Source organism: Leucoraja erinacea, chromosome 10 (genome assembly GCF_028641065.1).
Source record: "Leucoraja erinacea ecotype New England chromosome 10, Leri_hhj_1, whole genome shotgun sequence".
Taxonomy (NCBI): domain Eukaryota; kingdom Metazoa; phylum Chordata; class Chondrichthyes; order Rajiformes; family Rajidae; genus Leucoraja; species Leucoraja erinaceus.
Window position 1 is genome coordinate 29,391,797 of NC_073386.1, and position 20,615 is coordinate 29,412,411.

Below are 20,615 nucleotides of genomic sequence, written 5' to 3' on the forward strand. Positions count from 1 at the left end.
TCCCTAACTTTACTGACAGCGCCCGCAGTAACTTCATTATTTGCAAGTACCCTCAATGCACGATATGACAACCACTGGCCACTGGATGAGCCTGTATTTCACTGTGGCTCAGGTCACTCAGGGCAAGGAACTGGTTGGGCAGACCACTGCATGAAGAATACCAGATATAGAGAGGCATGGCTGCTTCTCTCCCCTCGTCTCTGTGTCAGCCTTTTTATGCTGTTTTACTATGGCTGCCACAGAGAGTGTTCTTTAAGATATCTCAGTTACAGGCTGTCAGTGTTGCAGCGGTATGGCACATGCCCTCTCTGAAGACAGCTGCCATTGGGAACTATAAGGATAAGCTATTACATGATTCAGTGTAAAAAAATGGATTTGCATCAATTTACTAAGTATTATTTCTGGATGCCACCTGGTTGGGTACTAACACTACAAACAGTAGTCCATTCACTCACCTGTAATGGATGATTAATTTCTAGACATTTGCCTTGTGCTTGATGGAACAAATGACCTACTTCTGACCTATAATATTTGACAATTTTATAAAATGTCAAACTATCTGCCTCTATTCCGCTAACACAATTTTTAATATCGTTTAATGCATTAGAAATGAAGTTTCAATAAACAGACTAAGACTGATGTGATTCCAAGGCTGCTGGTGATATGATACAGTGCTAACCTTCTGCTGCAGTACAGCGTGGGAGGGAAAGAAGTTTGACATTTGTTCTGCTGCTTATTAACTGCACTGATTGAGGTAACACTGAAACAGAAACAGAGATGACATCTCCATCTAACCGAGTGGAGTTGTGCCAAAGTAGACATTTGAAGATGAAAATGCCATTCGGCCTCTCATCAGCAAACAGATGGATCAAGTGGGATATTTCTTTATAGAAATACTAAAAATCTGGCTGAATTTGTTGTTTTTTTTTAAATCAACGCATCCTCAGTATTAACATGCCAATAAGTGAGTGCAAATTAAAAATACCTTTGTGACCTTTGAACTGAAAATATATTTTGGCTGAGTAACTGAACATATAATTGGATTAATCCCAATGCTTTTAGCTCCTCTCTATTAACTGGGGTCAAAAAAATATAGATCACTCAACTGTAAACTAATTGGACATTGCAACTGACCTCCTGCTCCACAGTTGATGACACCAGCAGAACAGCCATGTCATGCTGCAAAGGTGGTCCAGATGTATTTAGCATCCAGCCCCTTAAAGCCAAAATCGTATGCCATAAGAAACATGCCCCCATTCTTTGAAATGGTCTTGCTGGCCCCTTTTTAATCAAAAAAGTGCATATTAAATAATTCATGTTTGATTTTATCGGTAGCTGCTAAGCAGCGAATGTCATTTCCCTAATCGATCCGCTGGATAAAAATAATAATTTGTGGAAAACATAAAGCTGGGTGGCAGTGTGACCTGCGAGGATGATGCTATGAGGCTGCAGGGAGACATGGATAGGTTGGGTGAGTGGGCAGATGCATGGCAGATGCAGTATAATGTGGATAAATGTGAGGTTATCCACTGTCATGGCAAGAACAAGGCAGATTATTATCTGAATGGAGTCAGATTAGGAAAAGGGGATGTGCAACGAGACCTGGATATCATTGCACACCTGTCACTGAAGGTAAGAATGCAGGTACAGCAGGCAGTGAAGAAAACAAATGGTACGTTCGCATTCATAGCAAGAGGATTTGAGTATACAGTGCATTCAGAAAGTATTCAGGCCCCTTCACTTTTTCCACATTTTGTTACGTTACAGCCTTATTTTAAAATGGATTAAATTCCTTTTTTAAATCATCAATCTACACACAATATCCCAGAATGAAGAAGCGAAAACAGGTGTTTGGAATTTTTTCCAAGTAATTAAAAAGAAATCACTGAAATATCAATAGACAGTAGACGATAGACAATTGACTGCAGCATCTTCCCCACCACCGACGTCAGGCTAACTGGTCTATAATTCCCCGTTTTCTCTCTCCCACTTTTCTTAAAAAAGTGGGAGAGATTTCTTAAAAAGTGGGATATTAGCTACCCTCCAATCCACAGGAACTGATCCTGAGTGTATGGAACATTGGAAAATTATCACCAATGCATCCACGATTTCTAGAGCCACTTCCTTAAGTACCCTGGGATGCAGACCATCAGGCCCTGGGGATTTATCAGCCTTCAGTCCCATCAGTCTATCCAACACAAATTTCCTGCCTAATGTGGATTTCCTTCAGTTCCTCTGTCACCCCAGATCCTCTGGCCACTACTATATCAGGAAGATTGTTTGTGTCCTCCTTAGTGAAGACAGAACCAAAGTACCTGTTCAACTCATCTGCCATTTCCTTGTTTTGTTCCCCATAATAAATTCACCTTTATCGGTCTTCAAGGGTACAACTTTGGTCTTAACTATTTTTTTCCTCTTCACATACCTAAAGAAGCTTTTACTATCCTGCTTTATATTCTTCCATCCTGCTTTATATTCTTCTTTCACATTTACAGAAGTATTCAGACCCTTTGCTATAACACTCAAAATTGAGATTAGGTTCATCTCGTTTCCATTGATTATCCTTGAGATTTTCTACAACTTGATTGGCGTCCACCAGTAGTAAATTAAATTGATTGTACATGATTTGGAAAGGCACACACCTGTCTATATAAGGTCCCACAGTTGACAGTGCATGTCAGAGCAAAACCCAAATCATGAAGACGAAAGAATTGTCCATAGACCTCCGATACAGGATTGTGTCAAGACACAGATCTAGGGAAGGGTATAAACAATTTCTGCAGCTTTGCAGGTCCCGAAGAGCACAGTGGCCTCCGTCATTCTTAAATGGAAGAACTTTGGAACCATCAGGACTCTTCATAGAGCTGGCCGCCCGGCCAAACTGAGCAATTGGGGGAGAAGGGCCTTGGTCAGGGAGGTGACCAAGTACCCGATGGTCACTCTGACAGAGCTCCAGAGTTCCTCTGTGGAGAGGGGAGAGTCTTCCAGGCCAAATATATCTGCACCATTCCACCAATCAGGCCTTTATGGTAGAATGGCCTGACAAAAGCCACTCCTCAGTAAAAGTCACATGACAGCCTGCTTGGAATTTGTCAAAAGGCATTTAAAGTCCACACAAGCCAAGAGAAACAAGATTCTCTGGTCTGATGAAACCAAGATTGAACTCTTTGGGCTGAATTCCAAGCGTCACGTCCAGAGGAAACCAGATACCGCTTATCACTTGGCCAATACCATACCTACGATGAATCATGGTGGTGGCAGCATCATGCTGTGGGGATGTTTTTCAGCGGCAGGAATTGGGAGACTAGTCAAGATAGAGGGAAAGATGAATGGAGCAAAGTACAGAGAGATCCTCGATGAAAACCTGCTCCAGAGTGTTCTTGTCCTCAGACTGGGGCAGAGGTTCACCTTCCAACAGGACAACGACCCCAAGCACACAGCCAAGGCAATGTAGGAGTGGCTTCCTGACATGTCTGTCAATGTCCTTGAGTGGCCCAACCAGAGCCCGGACTTGAATCTGATCGAACATCTCTGGAGGGACCTGAAAATAGCTGTGCATCGATGCTCCCCATCCAACCTGACAGAGCTTAAGAGGATCTGCAGAGAAGAATGGTAGAAATTACCCAAATACAGGTGTGCTAAGCTTGTAGCATCATACCCAAGAAGACTTGAGGCTGTAATCACTGCCAAAGGTGCCTCAACAAATAAACACTGAATAAAGGGTCTGAATATTTATGTATATGTGATATTTCAGTTATTTCTTTTTAATTACTTTGCAAAAATTTCTAAACACCTGTTTTCGTTTTTTTATTATGGGTATTGCGTGTAGATTGATGATAAAACATTTTTTTTAATCCACTTGAGAATCAGGCTGTAATATAAAAAATGTGGAAAAAGTTAAGGGATTCTGAATTCTTTCTGAATGTACTACAGGAGCAAGGTGGTCCTACAAGACCCTGTACAAGACCCTGGTGATACCACACCTGGAGTATTGTGGGCAATTCTGGTCTCCTAATTTGAGGAATGATATTATTGCTGTTGAGGGAGTGCAGCGTGGGTTCACCAGGTTAATTCCCAGGATGGCGGGACTGACATATGATGAAAGAATGGATTGACTGTGCTTAAATTCACTGGAATTTAGAAGGATGAATGGATATCTTATAGAAACATATAAAATTCTTAAGGGATTTCACAGGCTAGATGCAGGAAAAATGTTCCTCGTGTTGGGGGAAGTCCAGAATAAGGGTCAGGCCATTTAGGACTGAGATGAGGAAAAACCTTTTCACCCAGAGAGCTGTGAATTTGTGGAATTCTCTGCCACAGAAGGTAGTGGAGGCCAATTCACTGGATATTTTCAAGAGAGAGTTAGATATAGCTCTTAAGGCTAACGGAATCAAGGGTTAATGGGAGAAAGCATGAACGAGGTACTGATTTTGCCATGATCATATTGAATGGCGGTGCTGGCTCGAAGGGCTGAATTGCCTACTCCCGCACTTTAAAAATAAAAAAAAATGTTTCTATGTTTCGAAGTGAACATTATCTGGTCGGTTAGTCTGCATACTTCATAGACCACAGTGCAGAGTGAACGGAGGAGAGCTAAGGAGTAATGAACATTAGAATCTGTCAGATATATGTGTAGTCTGGAGGGTAGGCGGCGCGACTCTCGTCAGCAGCGGCCTCTACAGCCCGTCTGCGTTTTTATTATTTTTTGTCTATGTTTTTATGTAGTTTTTGTTATTTTTTGTTGGGGTATATGTGTGGGGAAGTGGAGGGTGGGGGTGGGGGTGGGAGGGAGGGGGTAACTTTTAATCTCTCCCTGCACGTGAGACCCGACCTTTTCTTTGTCGGGTCTCCGTTGTCGTTAGGGCTGCAACGAGGAGCGGCCCCCAACAGGAAGACCGGGGGCTCTGGTGCCGACTACTCACCTCACCATCGCGGAGCTGGCCGAGTCCAGAGCGGGTGGAGCGGTGGTGGAGCGCTGCTGCGGCCCGACCTCCGGAGATTCGGAGGCTGCAACTGCGGGTCTGGCGGACGGCGGCATCGGGAGCCCGCGGATCCCTGGAGGGAGACCGCTTTTCAGGGCTCCCGCAACGGCGACTTCTCCCGCCCGAGATGCGGGGTCGAAGAGCTCCTGGATCGGGGCCTTACAGCACCGCCCTGCGCGGCTTGGAATGGCTGCGGGACTCTGTGAGCGCACGCCGGGGGCTCTAACATCATGAACCCGGTGTGCGACCTTGCATCACCCGCCGTGGCTTTAATGGCCGCGGGACAATCGCCATTGCCAGCCGGGGGCTTTGACTTTGACTCTGACATCCGGGGGGGGGGCAGTGGGGGGGAGTGCAGTGGAGAGATCTTTTTTTGGCCTTCCATGGATGTTTATGTAAATTATGTTGCGTCTTGGGTCTATTTGTTTGTAATGTATGGCTGCAGAAACGTCATTTCGTTTGGACCTCAAGGGGTCCAAATGACAAATAAATTGTATCTTGTAGTCACACAGTCAATCCAATATACATTAGGACCATAAGCAAAATAGCGTAATTTTTAATTATTTGAAATTATTTGATGAGCTCTAAATATCTTTAATAAAAGACATCTAAAAGCTGCTTCAAAATGCCAAAGTATTTCAGAAGCAAGTCCTGAGGATCTGTACCCAAAATCTGCTTGAACAAGGAGCATGGGCCACCACGTTGTGGTCCTCTATGTCCGGGTCTGGCTTGTCTGGGTGGGCAGCAGGGGTATTGATTTCAGATTGCAGCATAGTTTGTCCCAGATCTGCCCCTGTGTAATGGATTGATGCTTTTAGCAATAAAGCCGAGAAAGAGATTACATTTGCCTTGTTCCAGCTTCCATCATGAGTACAATTTTTGTCGAAATATAATAAAATAAGCCGAGCTACTCGAGTGATATTCTAAGCCAAGGGGTATAAAATTATGCAATGTGACAAAAAAATTCCAAAAGATGGGCTACACTATTCACAAAATGGGGTCTCACTGCATGGTGTTGGAGCAACTCAGTGGGTCAGGAAGCATCTCTGGTGGACATGGATAGGTGACGTATTGGGTCAGGTCCCTTCTACTGCTCTCACAGCTCATACTCACCTTTGCTAATGAATGAGAGCGAGATGAATTCTCATGTAATGCAGTAGCCTTAGCCAAACCGCATAATAGGATTTTTTTTTTTATTGGTTTTATTGACAGTAAAAAGTGTGGTGCTCAGCCAAGTCAAACTGCTTGATTTTCATCATCAGGAAGATGAGACTAAAAAGAAGAGCGTGATCATTGGCAAAATTGCTACCAAAGTTAAAACATCAGTATTTTTTCTGCAGTAAGATGTTGAAATGTTGTTATTCCCATATTTTCTTGAAACTATTTAAAATCTGGATGATTTAAGAGTTGAAAACAAGTCCACATTTTTTCGAGTAATTGTAACCAGTTCCAGTGAAATGTGTAAAATGTTATTGCGATTAGAGAAACCTGTTCAATATCAGTCCGTGGAAAAAATGAGTTTCCCTTTCTGAAATGTACAACTCCTAAGCACCTTCATCTAGAAACGGTAATTGCTGCTATTTTTTCGTTACCTAGCGTTGAATTTTTAAACAAGCCGGTTACTATGTAAAAATATACAAAGGCCAGATCATGCTGGATGTGTCTTGCAGGCTGGACACTTGGACCTTGCCCAACTTTAAGGGATTCCTATCGGGTGCATACTGGCCATGGTGCACCCCCTTTATATTTGTATTTTCCTGTTGTGAAGGGCCTAACAACCTGACTTTCTGCACCTAAAAGGAGCTGGGCAAGCTCCAAGAGGCCAGTAGGCCTCAGCGTGATCATAAGACCATACACTTTTAAATATTTTGATGGATACTTTTAAATACAATTCAAATAGATCAATTTGTTTTAGATTAAAAGTGCAGTCCGTATCCAGGAATGAGTAGCTTAACCTATGATGAGCATTTGCCGGCACTGGGCCTGTACTCGCTGGAGTTTCGAAGAATGAGGGGGGACCTTATTGAAACGTACAGAATAGTGAAAGGCTTGGATATAGTGGATGTGGAGAGGATGTTTCCACTAGTGGGAGAGTCTGGGGCTAGCGGTCATAGCCTCAGAATTAAAGGATGTTCTTTTAGGAATGAGATGAGGAAAAAAATCTGTAGTCAGAGGGTGGTGAATCTGTGGAATTATTTGCTACAGAGGGCTGTGAGGGCCAAGTCAGTGGATATTTTTAAGGCAAAGAGAGATAGATTCATTATTAGTGCGCGTGTCGGAGGCTATGGGGAGAAGGCAGGAGAATGTTAGGAGGGAGAGATAGATCAGCCATGATTGAATGGTGGGATAGACTTGATGGGCCGAATGGCCTAATTCTACTCCTATTCCTTATGACCTTATGAAATGTCGAATATAAATTAAGCAAGTTTAAAAGAAGTGAACTAGTTGCCTACACTTTCCTTTGCTGCCAGCACAATGACGCCGTTAGTGTAAATGGCATTGCTCTCTCTACACACCCTTCAGTCTTGAAGGGCTGAATGCAATGAGTTACTGGGCTGTGTCTCTATAGGGTCAGTGATCCACAATGGTGAATCAGGAGGAAAAATGCAACCGTATGCTCCATATTGCTTTACTTTCAAAGAAAATAACTTTCCCACTGCACATACATTGTTTCTGTTAGAATGGTGAACTCAACTCCAATAGTTGTATTCAATATCAATTTAGATTCAACTGTTTATGTGAATATTGATGGATTAAATGAGAAATAACATTTCCCCCCTATCTCTACTAAATAATTTGACTTTATTGAAACAGCCATGGAAATAAATGTAAGAATTTAAAAAATACGTTTCTCCAAGCACTCAGCTTACGTGGCACTGAGTAGGACTAATGCACGTAAAGCTGCTGGCCCTGACGGCATCCCTGGGCGCGTGCTCAGGGCTTGTGCTGCGCAGCTGACAGACGTCTGGACTGACATCTTCAACCTGTCAGTTGTCCCCACGTGCCTTAAAACCATCTCCATCATGCCAGTGCCAAAACACTCCACTGCGGCAAGCCTCAACGACTTCCGCCCAATTGCACTTACCCCCATCATCACCAAGTGCTTCGAGAGGCTGGTCCTGGCACACCTCAAAAGCTGCCTACCCCCACACTGGATCCCTATCAGTTTGCCTACCACAAGAACAGGAGTACGGAGGATGCCATCTCAACGGCACTTCACTCTGCTCTCTCCCAGCTCAACAACAGAGACACTTACGTAAGAATGCTGTTCATCGATTACAGCTCAGCATTCAACACCATTATACCATCAAAACTGATCACCAAACTCGGTAACCTGGGCATTGACCCCTCCCTCTGCAACTGGATACTGGACTTTCTAACCAACAGACCCCAGTCTGTTAGGTTAGACAAGCACACCTCTTCAACCCTCACCCTGAACACCGGCGTTCCACAGGGCTGTGTGCTGAGCCCCCTCCTCTACTCCCTCTTCACCTATGACTGCACACCTGTACGTGGTACTAACACCATCATCAAGTACGCAGATGATACAACGGTGATTGGCCTCATCAGCAACAACGATGAGTTGGCCTACAGGGAGGAGGTCCAGCACTTAGCAGCATGGTGCGCTGACAACAACCTGGCCCTTAACTCCAAGAAGACCAAGGAGCTCTTTGTAGACTTCAGGAAGTCCAGAGGCGGCACGCACACCCCCATCCACATTAACGGGACGGAGGTGGAACGTGTTTCTAGCTTCAGGTTCTTGGGAGTCAACATCTCCGATGACCTCTCTTGGACCCACAATACCTCAACTCTGATCAAGAAGGCTCACCGGCGTCTCTTCTTCCTGAGGAGACTGAAGAAGGTCCATCTGTCTCCTCAGATCCTGGTGAACTTCTACCGCTGCACCATCGAGAGCATCCTTACCAACTGCATCACAGTATGGTATGGCAACTGCTCCGTCTCCGACCGGAAGGCATTGCAGAGGGTGGTGAAAATTGCACAACGCATCACCGGTTCCTCGCTCCCCTCCATTGAGTCTGTCCAAAGCAAGCGTTGTCTGCGGAGGGCGCTCAGCATCGCCAAGGACTGCTCTCACCCCAACCATGGACTGTTTACCCTGCTACCATCCGGGAGGCGCTACAGGTCTCTCCATTGCCGAACCAGCAGGTCCAGGAACAGCTTCTTCCCGGCGGCTGTCACTCTACTCAACAACGTACCTCGGTGACTGCCAATCACCACCCCCCCCGGACACTTATTATTATTTATTCAAATCATTTGCTATGTCACTCTTCCAGGGAGACCTGCTAAATGCATTTCGTTGTCTCTGTACTGTACACTGACAATGACAATTAAAATTGAATCTGAATCTGAATCTGAATCTGATAAATCAGGAAATTTGGGGGTTTCATCGCTGAATTGTTCCAAGTTTGTGAAATGCTGCAATGCTGATCTGCTTTCAGACACTCACCAATATTAAAATCTACACTGCTTACTACTCTTTCCCATTCCTTTCTGAACTGAGCAAATACAGATGGAGAGATGGATTTTAAGCTAAATAACCACAGTATAAAATAAGTTTATCCTCTTCCCTAAAACTTTAAATTCTCTCTGATTCTTCCAGGTGCAGTAAAACAGAATGAATTACTTGACAAGTACACTGCGCACATTGGGAGATCACAAGGCCCCCATTTGGTGGTAATTGGTTTCATTATATTTGTATCACAGGGCTTTTACACTCGGTGAAATGTCAGCACTGGGATACGAGGTATTTTTGTATTTGTGCCACTATCTCCTGCAGAATGATCGATGCACGGTAAACTGGCTATTACGTTGCCACATTGGTTAATCTTAACACCCGAAAGGATTCTTTATGGCAGTAATTTTTAATTTCCTTTTCCCACCTTTACATTGTTCTGCACCAGTAATTAATTAGCAGTCTTTAATTAAGCCTGGTTATCTGTCCTGTGGTGTCTTTGTGACTCGGTGTCAAACTTTGTATGAAAACACTCTAAGTGTTGTACCACATTAATAGTACTGCATAAAGAAACATTTTTTTGTTGTACTTCTTCATTTCTTACATAAAGCAGCCAAACCAATGATAATCTAAGACCTGCACTCAATATCTTAATTGAGATCACCAATTGCTTTGAGAAATAATCTTACAGCCAGCATTTGCTCTAACATTACATAAATTAAAACGTGGTTACTTTAATCCTTTGTGTCAAGCAGAATGCTTTTAAATATAAATATATGTGTAACCAATCTTATTATTTTGAGTGTCTCTGTGCTATTAAGGATGTGTTCCAGTAAAGGATATAACTTGACCACAGGGTGCAAAGATTAGGTATGTTACAATACTTACCTTCAGCGGCGCTGCAATTCTGCCACTGGCCGTGTGCGCGATATTGGCGCGTTTGGGGGGGGGGGGCGGGGTTAAAACATTGTTTTTTTGTTCTTACCTTGTCCTGGATTATATTTGGTTGGAGTGCAAGATTTTGTTGAAGAAACATTCCGCCGGGCGTTCTGTCTATTTTTTTTTTTTTTAAATCGCCCGACTCTTTCAACGCTGGAGTGACTTTAAAATCAGCTTCTGAAGCCGTCAACGCTGACAACGGGGACGGATTTTATGTAGGTGACAGGTAAAAGAAAGCGGTTTACTTTTACGTATAAAGGTGGTCCTTAAGATACCTTTAGTTCATATTTCAAGTTGCGAAATGGTGATTTAGTCCCCATACCAACGGGCAGTGTTTTTCATGCAGATATGGGGTTCTAAATCACTGCGAACCGCAACGTTCCAAATGGTCGCGTTCCAGAAAAACCCACAGGCAAGTTGATTTAAATGGCCATTGATTTACAGGTATTAAACATTAAATTCCTTCCATTTGGCCTATAAATCCATGACAATGAGATTTAAAAATTATGTTATATTGTGAATTCTTGTGTGAATGTTATTTGGACACTTAGGCTATTTAAAAATGTTAATCTATTCTTAAGAAATTGATAGATGTTTAGATCTAGTAATTGAATTTTGTAACTAGCTACAATTGGGTAACTAACTAATTATATGCTTTAATTTCAAGTCATCTAAGTAAGATTGTTTCATATTTGTTTCAGAATGCTTCAATCTATTATAACTGAAAATGTATTTTAGTTCTCTTAATTTTTAAGAAAGTTATGGCCATTTGACTGTCCTCGATCACAGCTTTTGAGTTAAGTCAATGGAAAAGCAATAGAGAACAAGATGCTAATTTCCGAGTATGAAAATGGCCATAACTTTTTAAATACTGAAGATATGAAAGTGAATTAGGTGACAAATTCAACTTCTTTTTATGCTTTATCTGATGGGATAAATTTTAGACTTGATTTTTTAAATCTCAAAATTTTGTAACATTGCTACAAAGATGGTAAAAATCCAGTAAGATTGGTTTGGTTGTTTTGTGGTAAGGGAAAGAAATGTAATAGTGGACAAAATTAATAATACTTCATCAGTTAGGTTAATGGGTCAACATTTTCCTCCCTTGGGACCAGGTCTGTGTCATTTGAATTTGCGATCCAAAACATATCAGTATCATTGTTTCAGGATTCTAGGAGGCTACTTTAATACAGTCAAGACCATTTCTTTCCTGTCAAATGCAGCTTGTCTCATCCCAGTGGCAAAGATTGTCCCATCGCACATCACCACCCACAGATGAGCGATCCGTATTCTCCGCACCCCTTCCCCAGTGTCCCATCATCGCAATCATACCATCATATGGTATGGTGTCTAGATTTGTAGCTACTCTGTTGCTGGGATTTATTTTTTTTGCAATCACACGTCTGAGAGCAAAATTAAATAATTTTTGTGCTGTACTGTGTCCTGAACCAAGCAAACTTCAGTCAGCTGGAACTTTCAAAGCACTGTAGCAAAAAAAACAACAAAAAAATAAAGCATCAGCCTCCAAAGTCAAGAGCCAATAAAACAGTCACCAACAGCATTGGATTTGGAGCAACATTGAGTTGGAATGTTGGTATTAAAAACAAGGCCAAGCTAACAAGCAGATTTTTAACTGTAAATCAAATGAAATATAAATATTTTACAACTCTAGAATGCAGCAGAATCCAGAAAATTGGCAAGGGCTGGTTATAACCTATTCTGTGATTGAAATGCACAGCGAGTACTTAGGACCTGTCATTTATTACGACTGTTACAGAACTAATTGATTAGGAGGGTATGACTAATGATCCAAAGATTTGCTTTCAGGTCCAGATGAATAACTACGTTTATGTACCCTGACATTTAAACATATGCAAAATCCTGTCAATACTTTTTCAGGCAGGAATTTGTTTTATAAGTTGTTTATATTAGATTTATTTCAAATATCACATCCTATATCGGGTTGTACATTAGCCGTGAAATAACTTTAGTTAGACAAAATCACTGGAGAAACTCAGCGGGTGCGGCAGCATCTAAGGAGCAAAGGAAATGGGCAACGTTTCGGGCCGAAACCCTTCTTCAGACTGATGCAGGGTGGGGGGGACGGGAAGAAGAAAGGAAGAGGAGGAGCCAGAGTGCTGAGGGAGAGCTGAGAAGAGGAAGAGACAGCAAGGGCTACCGGAAATTGTAGCAGTCAATGTTCAGGCTACCGGGATGCAGACTGCCCAAACGGAATATGAGGTGCTGCTCCTTCAGTTTCCGGTGGTGCTCACTCTGGCAATGGAGGAGGCCCAGGAAGAGGCTCTTCCCATCTTCCCATCTCCCCCCCCCTGTCTGCTTTCCCCAAAGACCGCTCCCTCTGTAACTCCCTGGTCAATTCTATCCTTCCCACCCCAACCCCTCCCCGGGCACTTTCCTTTGTAACCGCAAGAGATGCTACACGTTTTGCTTTACTTGCCCCCTCAACTCCATTCAAGGACCCAAGCAGTCGTTCCAGGTGCAACAGAGGTTTACCTGCACCTCCTCCAACCTCATCTATTGCATCCGCTGCTCTAGATGTCAGCTGATCTACATCGGTGAGACTAAGCGTAGGCTTGGCGATCGTTTCGCCGAACACCTCCGCTCGGTCCGCATTAACCAACCTGATCTCCCTGTGGCTCAGCACTTCAACTCCCCCTCCCATTCCGAATCCGACCTTTCTGTCCTGGGCCTCCTCCATTGCCAGAGTGAGCACCACCGGAAACTGGAGGAGCAGCACCTCATATTGGGGCAGTCTGCATCCCGGTGGTCTAAACATTAACTTCTCCAATTTCCGGTTGCCCTTGCTGTCTCCTCCCCTTCTCAGCTCTCCCTCAGCCCTCTGGCTCCTCCTCTTCCTTTCTTCTTCCCGCCCCCCCTCCCCACCCTGCATCAGTCTGAAGAAGGGTTTCGGCCCGAAATGTTGCCTATTTCCTTCACTCCATAGATGCTGCCGCACCCATTGAGTTTCTCCAGTAAATTTTGTCTACCTTCGATTTTCCAGCGTCTGCAGTTCCTTCTTGAACAAATAACTTTAGTTGTTGGCAGAGTGGCTAAACCCTAAATGAATTTGATATTTGATTTAAACATCATTTTGAGACATAAATGTAGTAAATTAATTCACATTATGCACATTGTGAACTGCAGCAAACTAGATTGGAATGTTCTAACTTCAAGATCATTCATAAAAAATTCCAAACAATCACCATAAAAATGATATATGGACACATTAGATTCCTCTTACCTCCAAACATAAAAATAAAACAAATGTTTCCACAGCATCATAAATATAAATTTATGTGTATATTAGTATATACCTACTATTGTTTCTCATATGATAGAAAGCGTTATAAAACACTTCAAGCTATCATAGTACTTTTGAAGTTTATTATTGGCAGTCTCATACAGCAATACAACAGCAAACCTAAATGCAACAGACCCCACAGGTAACAGTGATCAGATTATTGCATTTTGGTTATCGGGCTTCAGGATACGTGTTGGTTAAAATACTACAAGTATGCTCCTACGAGTCCACTATTGCAACAGTATGTTTTACTTACAACCGGAAAAGAACTGGAGCTTCAGTTTAGCATCTCCTCTGAAAGCCATCAAGCAACTAAAGGAATGGAGTTCCCTCATGTGACTGCAGTGATGTGTCATATCATGTGGTTGTGCCCTGGAGTAAGACGAGCCCACAACCTTCTGGTTTAGAGACAAAAATGCTAAGTAATGGTCACATAAGATGCTAATCAACTTCATATTTCTTTTCTTCAACATTACAAAAAAAATTACATAAACCGGAGTCTAACTTATCCAGTATATTTCAGGTTTATTTGCTCTGCTGTAAGATATGACCCCATTTTTACAACATTCAGTGTTTGGAAGTGTGGCATTGTTATCAAAAAGTGAACATGAGTTATTGACTCTGTGCTTTAAAAAAAAAAAAAAAAAATGCTTTTGAAAAGTAAAAACCGGTACCTACATTTTCAGGTAACGATTTTTTACAAAACAGCTGGATTTTTTTCAATCCTTTCTTTAGAGTAAATCCAAAAAAGGCAGAAGCCAACCAGCTCATGTGTCAGAAGATAAGACACAAAATACTGGAGTAACTCAGCGGGTCAGGTAACGATTTTTTCTGAGGAGAGGGAAACGAGATATGGAAAGGTACAAAGAACATGTAAGGTGTGAAAAGCACAGATCATAGCAGATGATGCTCGAGGAAATGTACAATGGTTCATTGTTGGATGAGGGGAAGGTGGCAATGAGGCAGACAAGCAGTAAAATTAATCAGGGCATCAGCATAGGTTCTCTGCTGCAGAACATTAGAATTTGCAGTTTTAAATCTTATATACTGGTTTTGTAATAGCATGATATTTAAATGACACTGATAATTTATGATTAGCTTTCAAAACTCTAGACAGCATTTGAACAATGCCATACACCAATTTTCAATTTTGCGATGTGGTCAATTTCAGTCATCTCACTAAATGGAGGTACTAAACATAAGTTTGCAAGGGGACATGACAAGTCAGGGGGAGATTTATCTATTATTGGAGTACGAACAATATAAAGTGACACTTGGGAAGAGACCTCACACATGCAAACGCCTTCCCCTCTCTCTCCCCTCCTCCATATCATCATAGTGTGGGAAAATCAGAAATGTGCAGCAGGGAATTGCGTTGATTAATGAATGAGTATATCTTCAAGTCCGATGTAGCGAACATCACTGTTTTAACAGATGTTGAATTTTCAATGGAGAATACCACCTTTCTGTTTACACTCCCAAGGCTCTCCTCCACCCCCAGATTTGCTTTAACTTAAAGTTATTTTTTTTTTAAGTCAAGGATAAAGTCTTTGCCAATGATAACTGAACCTTGCTTAAATGAGCTTGACCTTGTCCTTGCAGGGGGAAATGGCTTTCTTCCACTTGTGACTCCATTATTCACTTTTCCAACTATTTTGAAGATCCTTTTCATCTTTAAACTAATGTAGCAAAGAGAACATAAATATTTTACCCACTTGTCTCTTTATGGGTAGGACTACCATCCAATAGACACCAATCAACACAAAGGTGTGGCACGGTGGCGCAGTGGTAGAGTTGCTGCCTTACAGCGCTTGCAGCGCTGGAGACCCAGGTTTGATCCTGACTACAGATGCTGTCTGTATGGAGTTTGTACGTTCTCCCTGTTGCCACGTGAGTTTTCTCCAAGATCTTCGGTTTCCTCCCACACTCCAAAGATGTACAGGTTTGTAGGTTAATTTGCTTGGTATAAATGTAAATTGTTAATGTGCAGGGATCGCTGGTCGGTGCGGACTCGGTGGGCCGAAGGGTCTATTTCTACCCTATTTCTAAACTAAACCTCTTAATGGAATTACCAAGAACCAGGTCCAACCATGTGAATAACAGTATTTTAAAAGCATGCTTCTTAATACTTCCATGGCACAGCTACATTAATACATTTATCATAAACAAATTCATGATAACGACTATATTGAAACAATGAATCAGCAGGGCACCATGTGCCTACGGGGATACCTATTGACATCACCACTGGGCCTTGAATGTCATTGCTGGATGATAGAGTTCAGTAGCACACTTATCTAATCATTCCATTTTGGAGAGGTGTTTCACTCCATTACATTTTAAGGGCAAATACTGGTGTTTACTCGGCACCAATTTTCAAAGCTAAGCACATTCCATTCAATTGTAAGAACTACAATTCTTTTTACACATCCATTGAAACCAATTGGCAGGATTTGTCTCTATCCTTCTGCTGACAGAAATATCTATATACATCATGCATATGAAAATATAAATTAGGTTTGAAGATTATACCTAAATAAAGCAAACAGCATGGGTTATGGTAAGTTGGACATACAGTGCCCTCTATAATGTTTGGGACAAAGACCCATCGTTTATTTATTTGCTTCTGTACTCCACAATTTGAGATTTGTTATTAGAGAAAATCACATGTGGTTAAAGTGCACATTGTCAGATTTTATTAAAGCGTATTTTTACACATTTTGGTTTCACCATGTAGAATGTACAACGGTGTTCATACATCGTCTCTCAGGGCACCATAATGTTTGGGACACACGACTTAACAGGTGTTGGTAATTGCTCTGGTGTGTATAAATGCCTCCTTAATGCAGATATAAGAGAGCTCTCAGCAATTAGTCTTTCCATCACATTTGGAAACTTTTATTGATGCTTATCAACATGGGGACCAGTTGTGGCAATGAAAGTCCAATAAGGTGTTATGAGACAGAAACTAGAATAAAACATCAGCCAAACCTTAGACTTACCAAAATCAACTGTTTGGAACATCATTAAGAAGAAAGAGAACACTGGTGAATATACTAATTGCAAAGGGACTTGCAGGCCAAGGAAGGCCTCCACAGCTGATGACAGAAGAATTATCTGTATAATAAAGAAAAATCCCCAACACCTGTCCGACAGATCAGAAACACTCTTCAGCAGTCGGGTGTGGATTTGTCAATGACCACTGTCCGCAGAAGACTTCATGAACAGAAATACAGAGGCTACACTGCAAGATGCAAACCACTGGTTAGCTGCAAAAATAGGATGGCCAGGTTACAGTTTGCCAAGAAGTACTTAAAAGAGCAACCACAGTTCTGGAAAAAGGTCTTGTGCACAGATGAGATGAATATTAACTTATATCGGAGTGATGGCAAGGACAAAGTAAGCAGAAGAGAAGCAACTTCCCAAGATCCAAAGCATACCACCTCATCTATGAAACACGGTGGTGGGGGTGTTATGGCCTGGGCATGTATGTCTGCTGAAGGTACTGGCTCACTTATCTTCATTGAATTTACAACTGCTGATGGTAGTAGCATAATGAATTCTGAATGTATAGACACATCCTATCTGCTCAAGTTCAAACAAATGCCTCAAAACTCATTGGCCGGCGGTTTATTCTACAGCAAGACAATGATCCCAAACATACTGCTAAAGTAACAAAGGAGTTTTTCAAAGCTTTAAAAACTGTCAATTTTTGAGTGGCCAAGTCAATCACCTGATCTGAACCCTATTGAGCATGCCTTTTATAGCCCCCAAAACAAGCATAAGTTAAAGATGGCTGCAATACAGGCCTGGCAGAGCATCACGAGAGAAGACACCCAGCAACTGGTAATGTACATGAATCGCAGACTTCAAGCAGTCATTGCATGCAAAGGATATGCAACAAAATACTAAACATGACTACTTTCATTTACATGACATTGCTGTGTCCCAAACATTATGGTGCCCTGAAATGGGGGGACTATGTATAGAGACTGTTGTAATTTCTACATGGTGAAACCAAAATGTATAAAAATGGTCTTTATTAAATTCTGACAATGTGCACTTTAACCACGGGTAATTATTACAAATCTCAAATTGTGGCGTACAGAGCCGAATAAATAAATTATTGGTCTTTTCCCCAAACATTATGGAGGGCACTGTATCTCTCACCTCTGAGGAATATTTTCAAGCATTTTCAAAAAAATGAAGTTCACCTGTATTGAATTTTTTAAAATTCTTTAGTGGTTTAACATTTTAAATTCCAGAGATCAAGACTAATCGTATTCCAAATTCTGGAAAAGGTGGATTAATTCATCTTTAATTGGTAAAGTTGTACATGTACGATAATTGAACGCACTAAAATGTCAAGACCTCGGTTGTATCTAGCAGACAGTCACTTATCCTGAACAATTTTTTGTAATTCCTTAATTTTAGTAACAAGATGAAAGGAAATGTAGATGGAAAATGATCTAGCTGAGACGTGTCATTAATTATTACAGCAACCAGGCACAGCAAATTATAATAGGCACATGTAATGAAGTCATTGAAAGAGGTTTTCAAATATAGCGTGGATAAAAATAGTTGATGAAAAAAAAAATCACTGAATTGACAGAAAACATGGGAAGCAACCAACTGTTAACAAAACCATTGAATTTTTAATTTAAAATCTTTAAAAATCATCACTATGAATCTTTTCCCTCTAATTCTATAATCAAACTGGAAAAAAAGATCCACCACCTCACAGTTTTACAGCCCATGATACACACAAGGATTTTATTTCCTAGATATATCATTTTCTTGTCTAGTAACTTTAGGCACCAAACTACAAGCTATTCGGCCAAGACCCTAGACTCTTTAGTAGGAGCTACAGGGAAGGGCTCTCAGCGGCCGTGCCTCACCTCTGGGTGCTGTAATCACAGGCCGATGATGATGTGTAAATGCTGTTCGAGGGGAGGTGGTCTGCGAAGGCGTGGGACTGCTGAAACCAGACTTCTCTGACTTCTTTAATGTAGTAGGCGATGGCATTCCTGGCAAGAATGATTGATAAGTGCAATTTTAATAATGCTCGGTCATGAAACGACAGCCTGTGCAATGTGGAGGGGGAGGGAAAGGGGTGCAAAAGCAGCATGAGTGGGGGAAGAGAGAAGAGGAGGGAAAAGGGAAAGAGATTGCAGACAGAAAGAGTTAGGCAGCGCAAAAAGCATTCTGCATCATTCACGTTCTATGGTGCCTCAGCATGTTTACTTAGCAACTTCAAACAACATTCCTTGTCAGGTTAATAATAGAGAAAAGAGTATGCATGCAAGAAAATGTTTTCAAGGATGAGCTACATTCATAAACCATGCTCCGGTATCTAAACTAAACCTGCAAAATAATTCCATTGGATTTTGAGACCGAAAATGCCAGAAGTGTCACACTTTCACTTGCTTCAAAGGATTCCGAGAACATTTACTTCACACCATATTCAAGAAAACTGAACAGCCATTTGGGAAACATCCAAAATAGTCTACCGGGGAGTTGGCCTCATAAACCATAATTGGCAGCCTACAATTTGGTAAAAGAAGTCAAGTCAGGAGTGAAACAGTTTTTGTGCCCTGTGGATAATGCAAGATATTAATTAGCCCAGATAAGTATCAGAATGTACTGTTACTCTGAATTTGCTTGATTTTTTTTCTCTTAAAAAGGTTTTTGGTTTGTGGGCACTTACTTTTGAGGAAGTGAAGTATTACCCAGACCCAACTGTGCTGGGCAATGTAATCACATACACAGCAATGTTATGGTGCACTGTTAAGCTTCCAATATCCTCAAGACAGACATACTCTGCTGGTTTGATAGGTTGCTAAGATGCCAGGGTCCCTGAGTCACACCATTTCTATGGAGTGTTGTTATGCACTACATATCACCAGCCAGACGCAATCTGTTGTTGTGATGTGTTACTAGGCTCCAAGTAGCCCCACGTGAGACACTACACTGTTGATGTGACATGTTGCTAGGATCCACATAATATCAAGCCAAACACATTGTACTGCTGTGTCCAAACACAAGAAGCCCAATGATCCCTCATCAGACACTCGCTGAAGCTGTGGCAAAGCTCCAGTTATTTGCTCCTGCATTTTCATTAGACATTATTTAACTGGTTCACTTGGATACCCTTGTGGCACAGAAACACTGATACATCAATAGGTACATAATGAAACTACATTAAACTCATCTTTGCTGTTTTCAATAATAATCCAGCTTTCATCCTCTCACATACGTTGCATACAGATATGTTGCAGTTCACTTTCAAATCTCTCTTTGCTTCATAAACAATTCAATATTTGTAAAAAAAAAATTACTTGATTGCACATCTGTAGACTTCTGTTGTGTGACCTTTGAGTTTGTGAGGTCACTAAAGAAATATGATTCCGGATCTGAAAGAAACAAGCAGCACAGAGGAATGGAGCAAATTTGTATCTACATAGATATATATAAATCTATTGTTTAAGTAATTCAAATGCTGATAAATGTGCTTTAAATAACATATTTAAGAGGAGTTTGACACTGTGGCATCTTGTATACTTATTAACTTTGCATCTAATTAAAAGACAAGTCATGCAACGCACCCATTGCTGACTGCCCTATTCAATGTGTTAAGCTTTCAATTGTTCGCCAATATTCACACAGCAGTGAGAAGGTGGCAGAATTAAGGATTTTTTTTTGTATAATTGAATACCTCAAATTCTGGCATTAAAAATACTTTAGGCACAGACCTAACGGTCTGAAGGTAGCAAAGGTAGGGCTCTCTATCAGTCAGAATAGTATCACACCACTTCCTGAAAGTGATGTTACCAGATCAGTCCCACAATAAAACATAAAACGGTGGAAAGTATTTACCTATGGTCATACCGACTCA

At 41.5% G+C, this 20,615-nt stretch overlaps 1 protein-coding gene across 15 annotated transcripts in view; it reads right to left on the bottom strand.

The window, feature by feature from the left end:
* The window catches only part of nfia (nuclear factor I/A), a 678,190-nt gene that overhangs the window by 89,405 nt on the left and 568,170 nt on the right, over positions 1 to 20,615 (bottom strand). For 9 of the 15 annotated variants that reach the window (XM_055641846.1, XM_055641838.1, XM_055641837.1 and 6 more), the window contains 2 exons: positions 20,059 to 20,133; positions 18,619 to 18,747 (listed from right to left, as the gene is read on the bottom strand). The exons of 2 other annotated variants lie outside the window; for them this stretch is intronic. In XM_055641846.1, coding sequence (XP_055497821.1) covers positions 18,619 to 18,747; positions 20,059 to 20,133 — 204 coding nt within the window. The remainder of the gene's footprint in view (positions 1 to 18,618; positions 18,748 to 20,058; positions 20,134 to 20,615) is intronic. 4 more of the 15 variants (XM_055641840.1, XM_055641851.1, XM_055641847.1 and 1 more) reach the window with 2 other exon arrangements.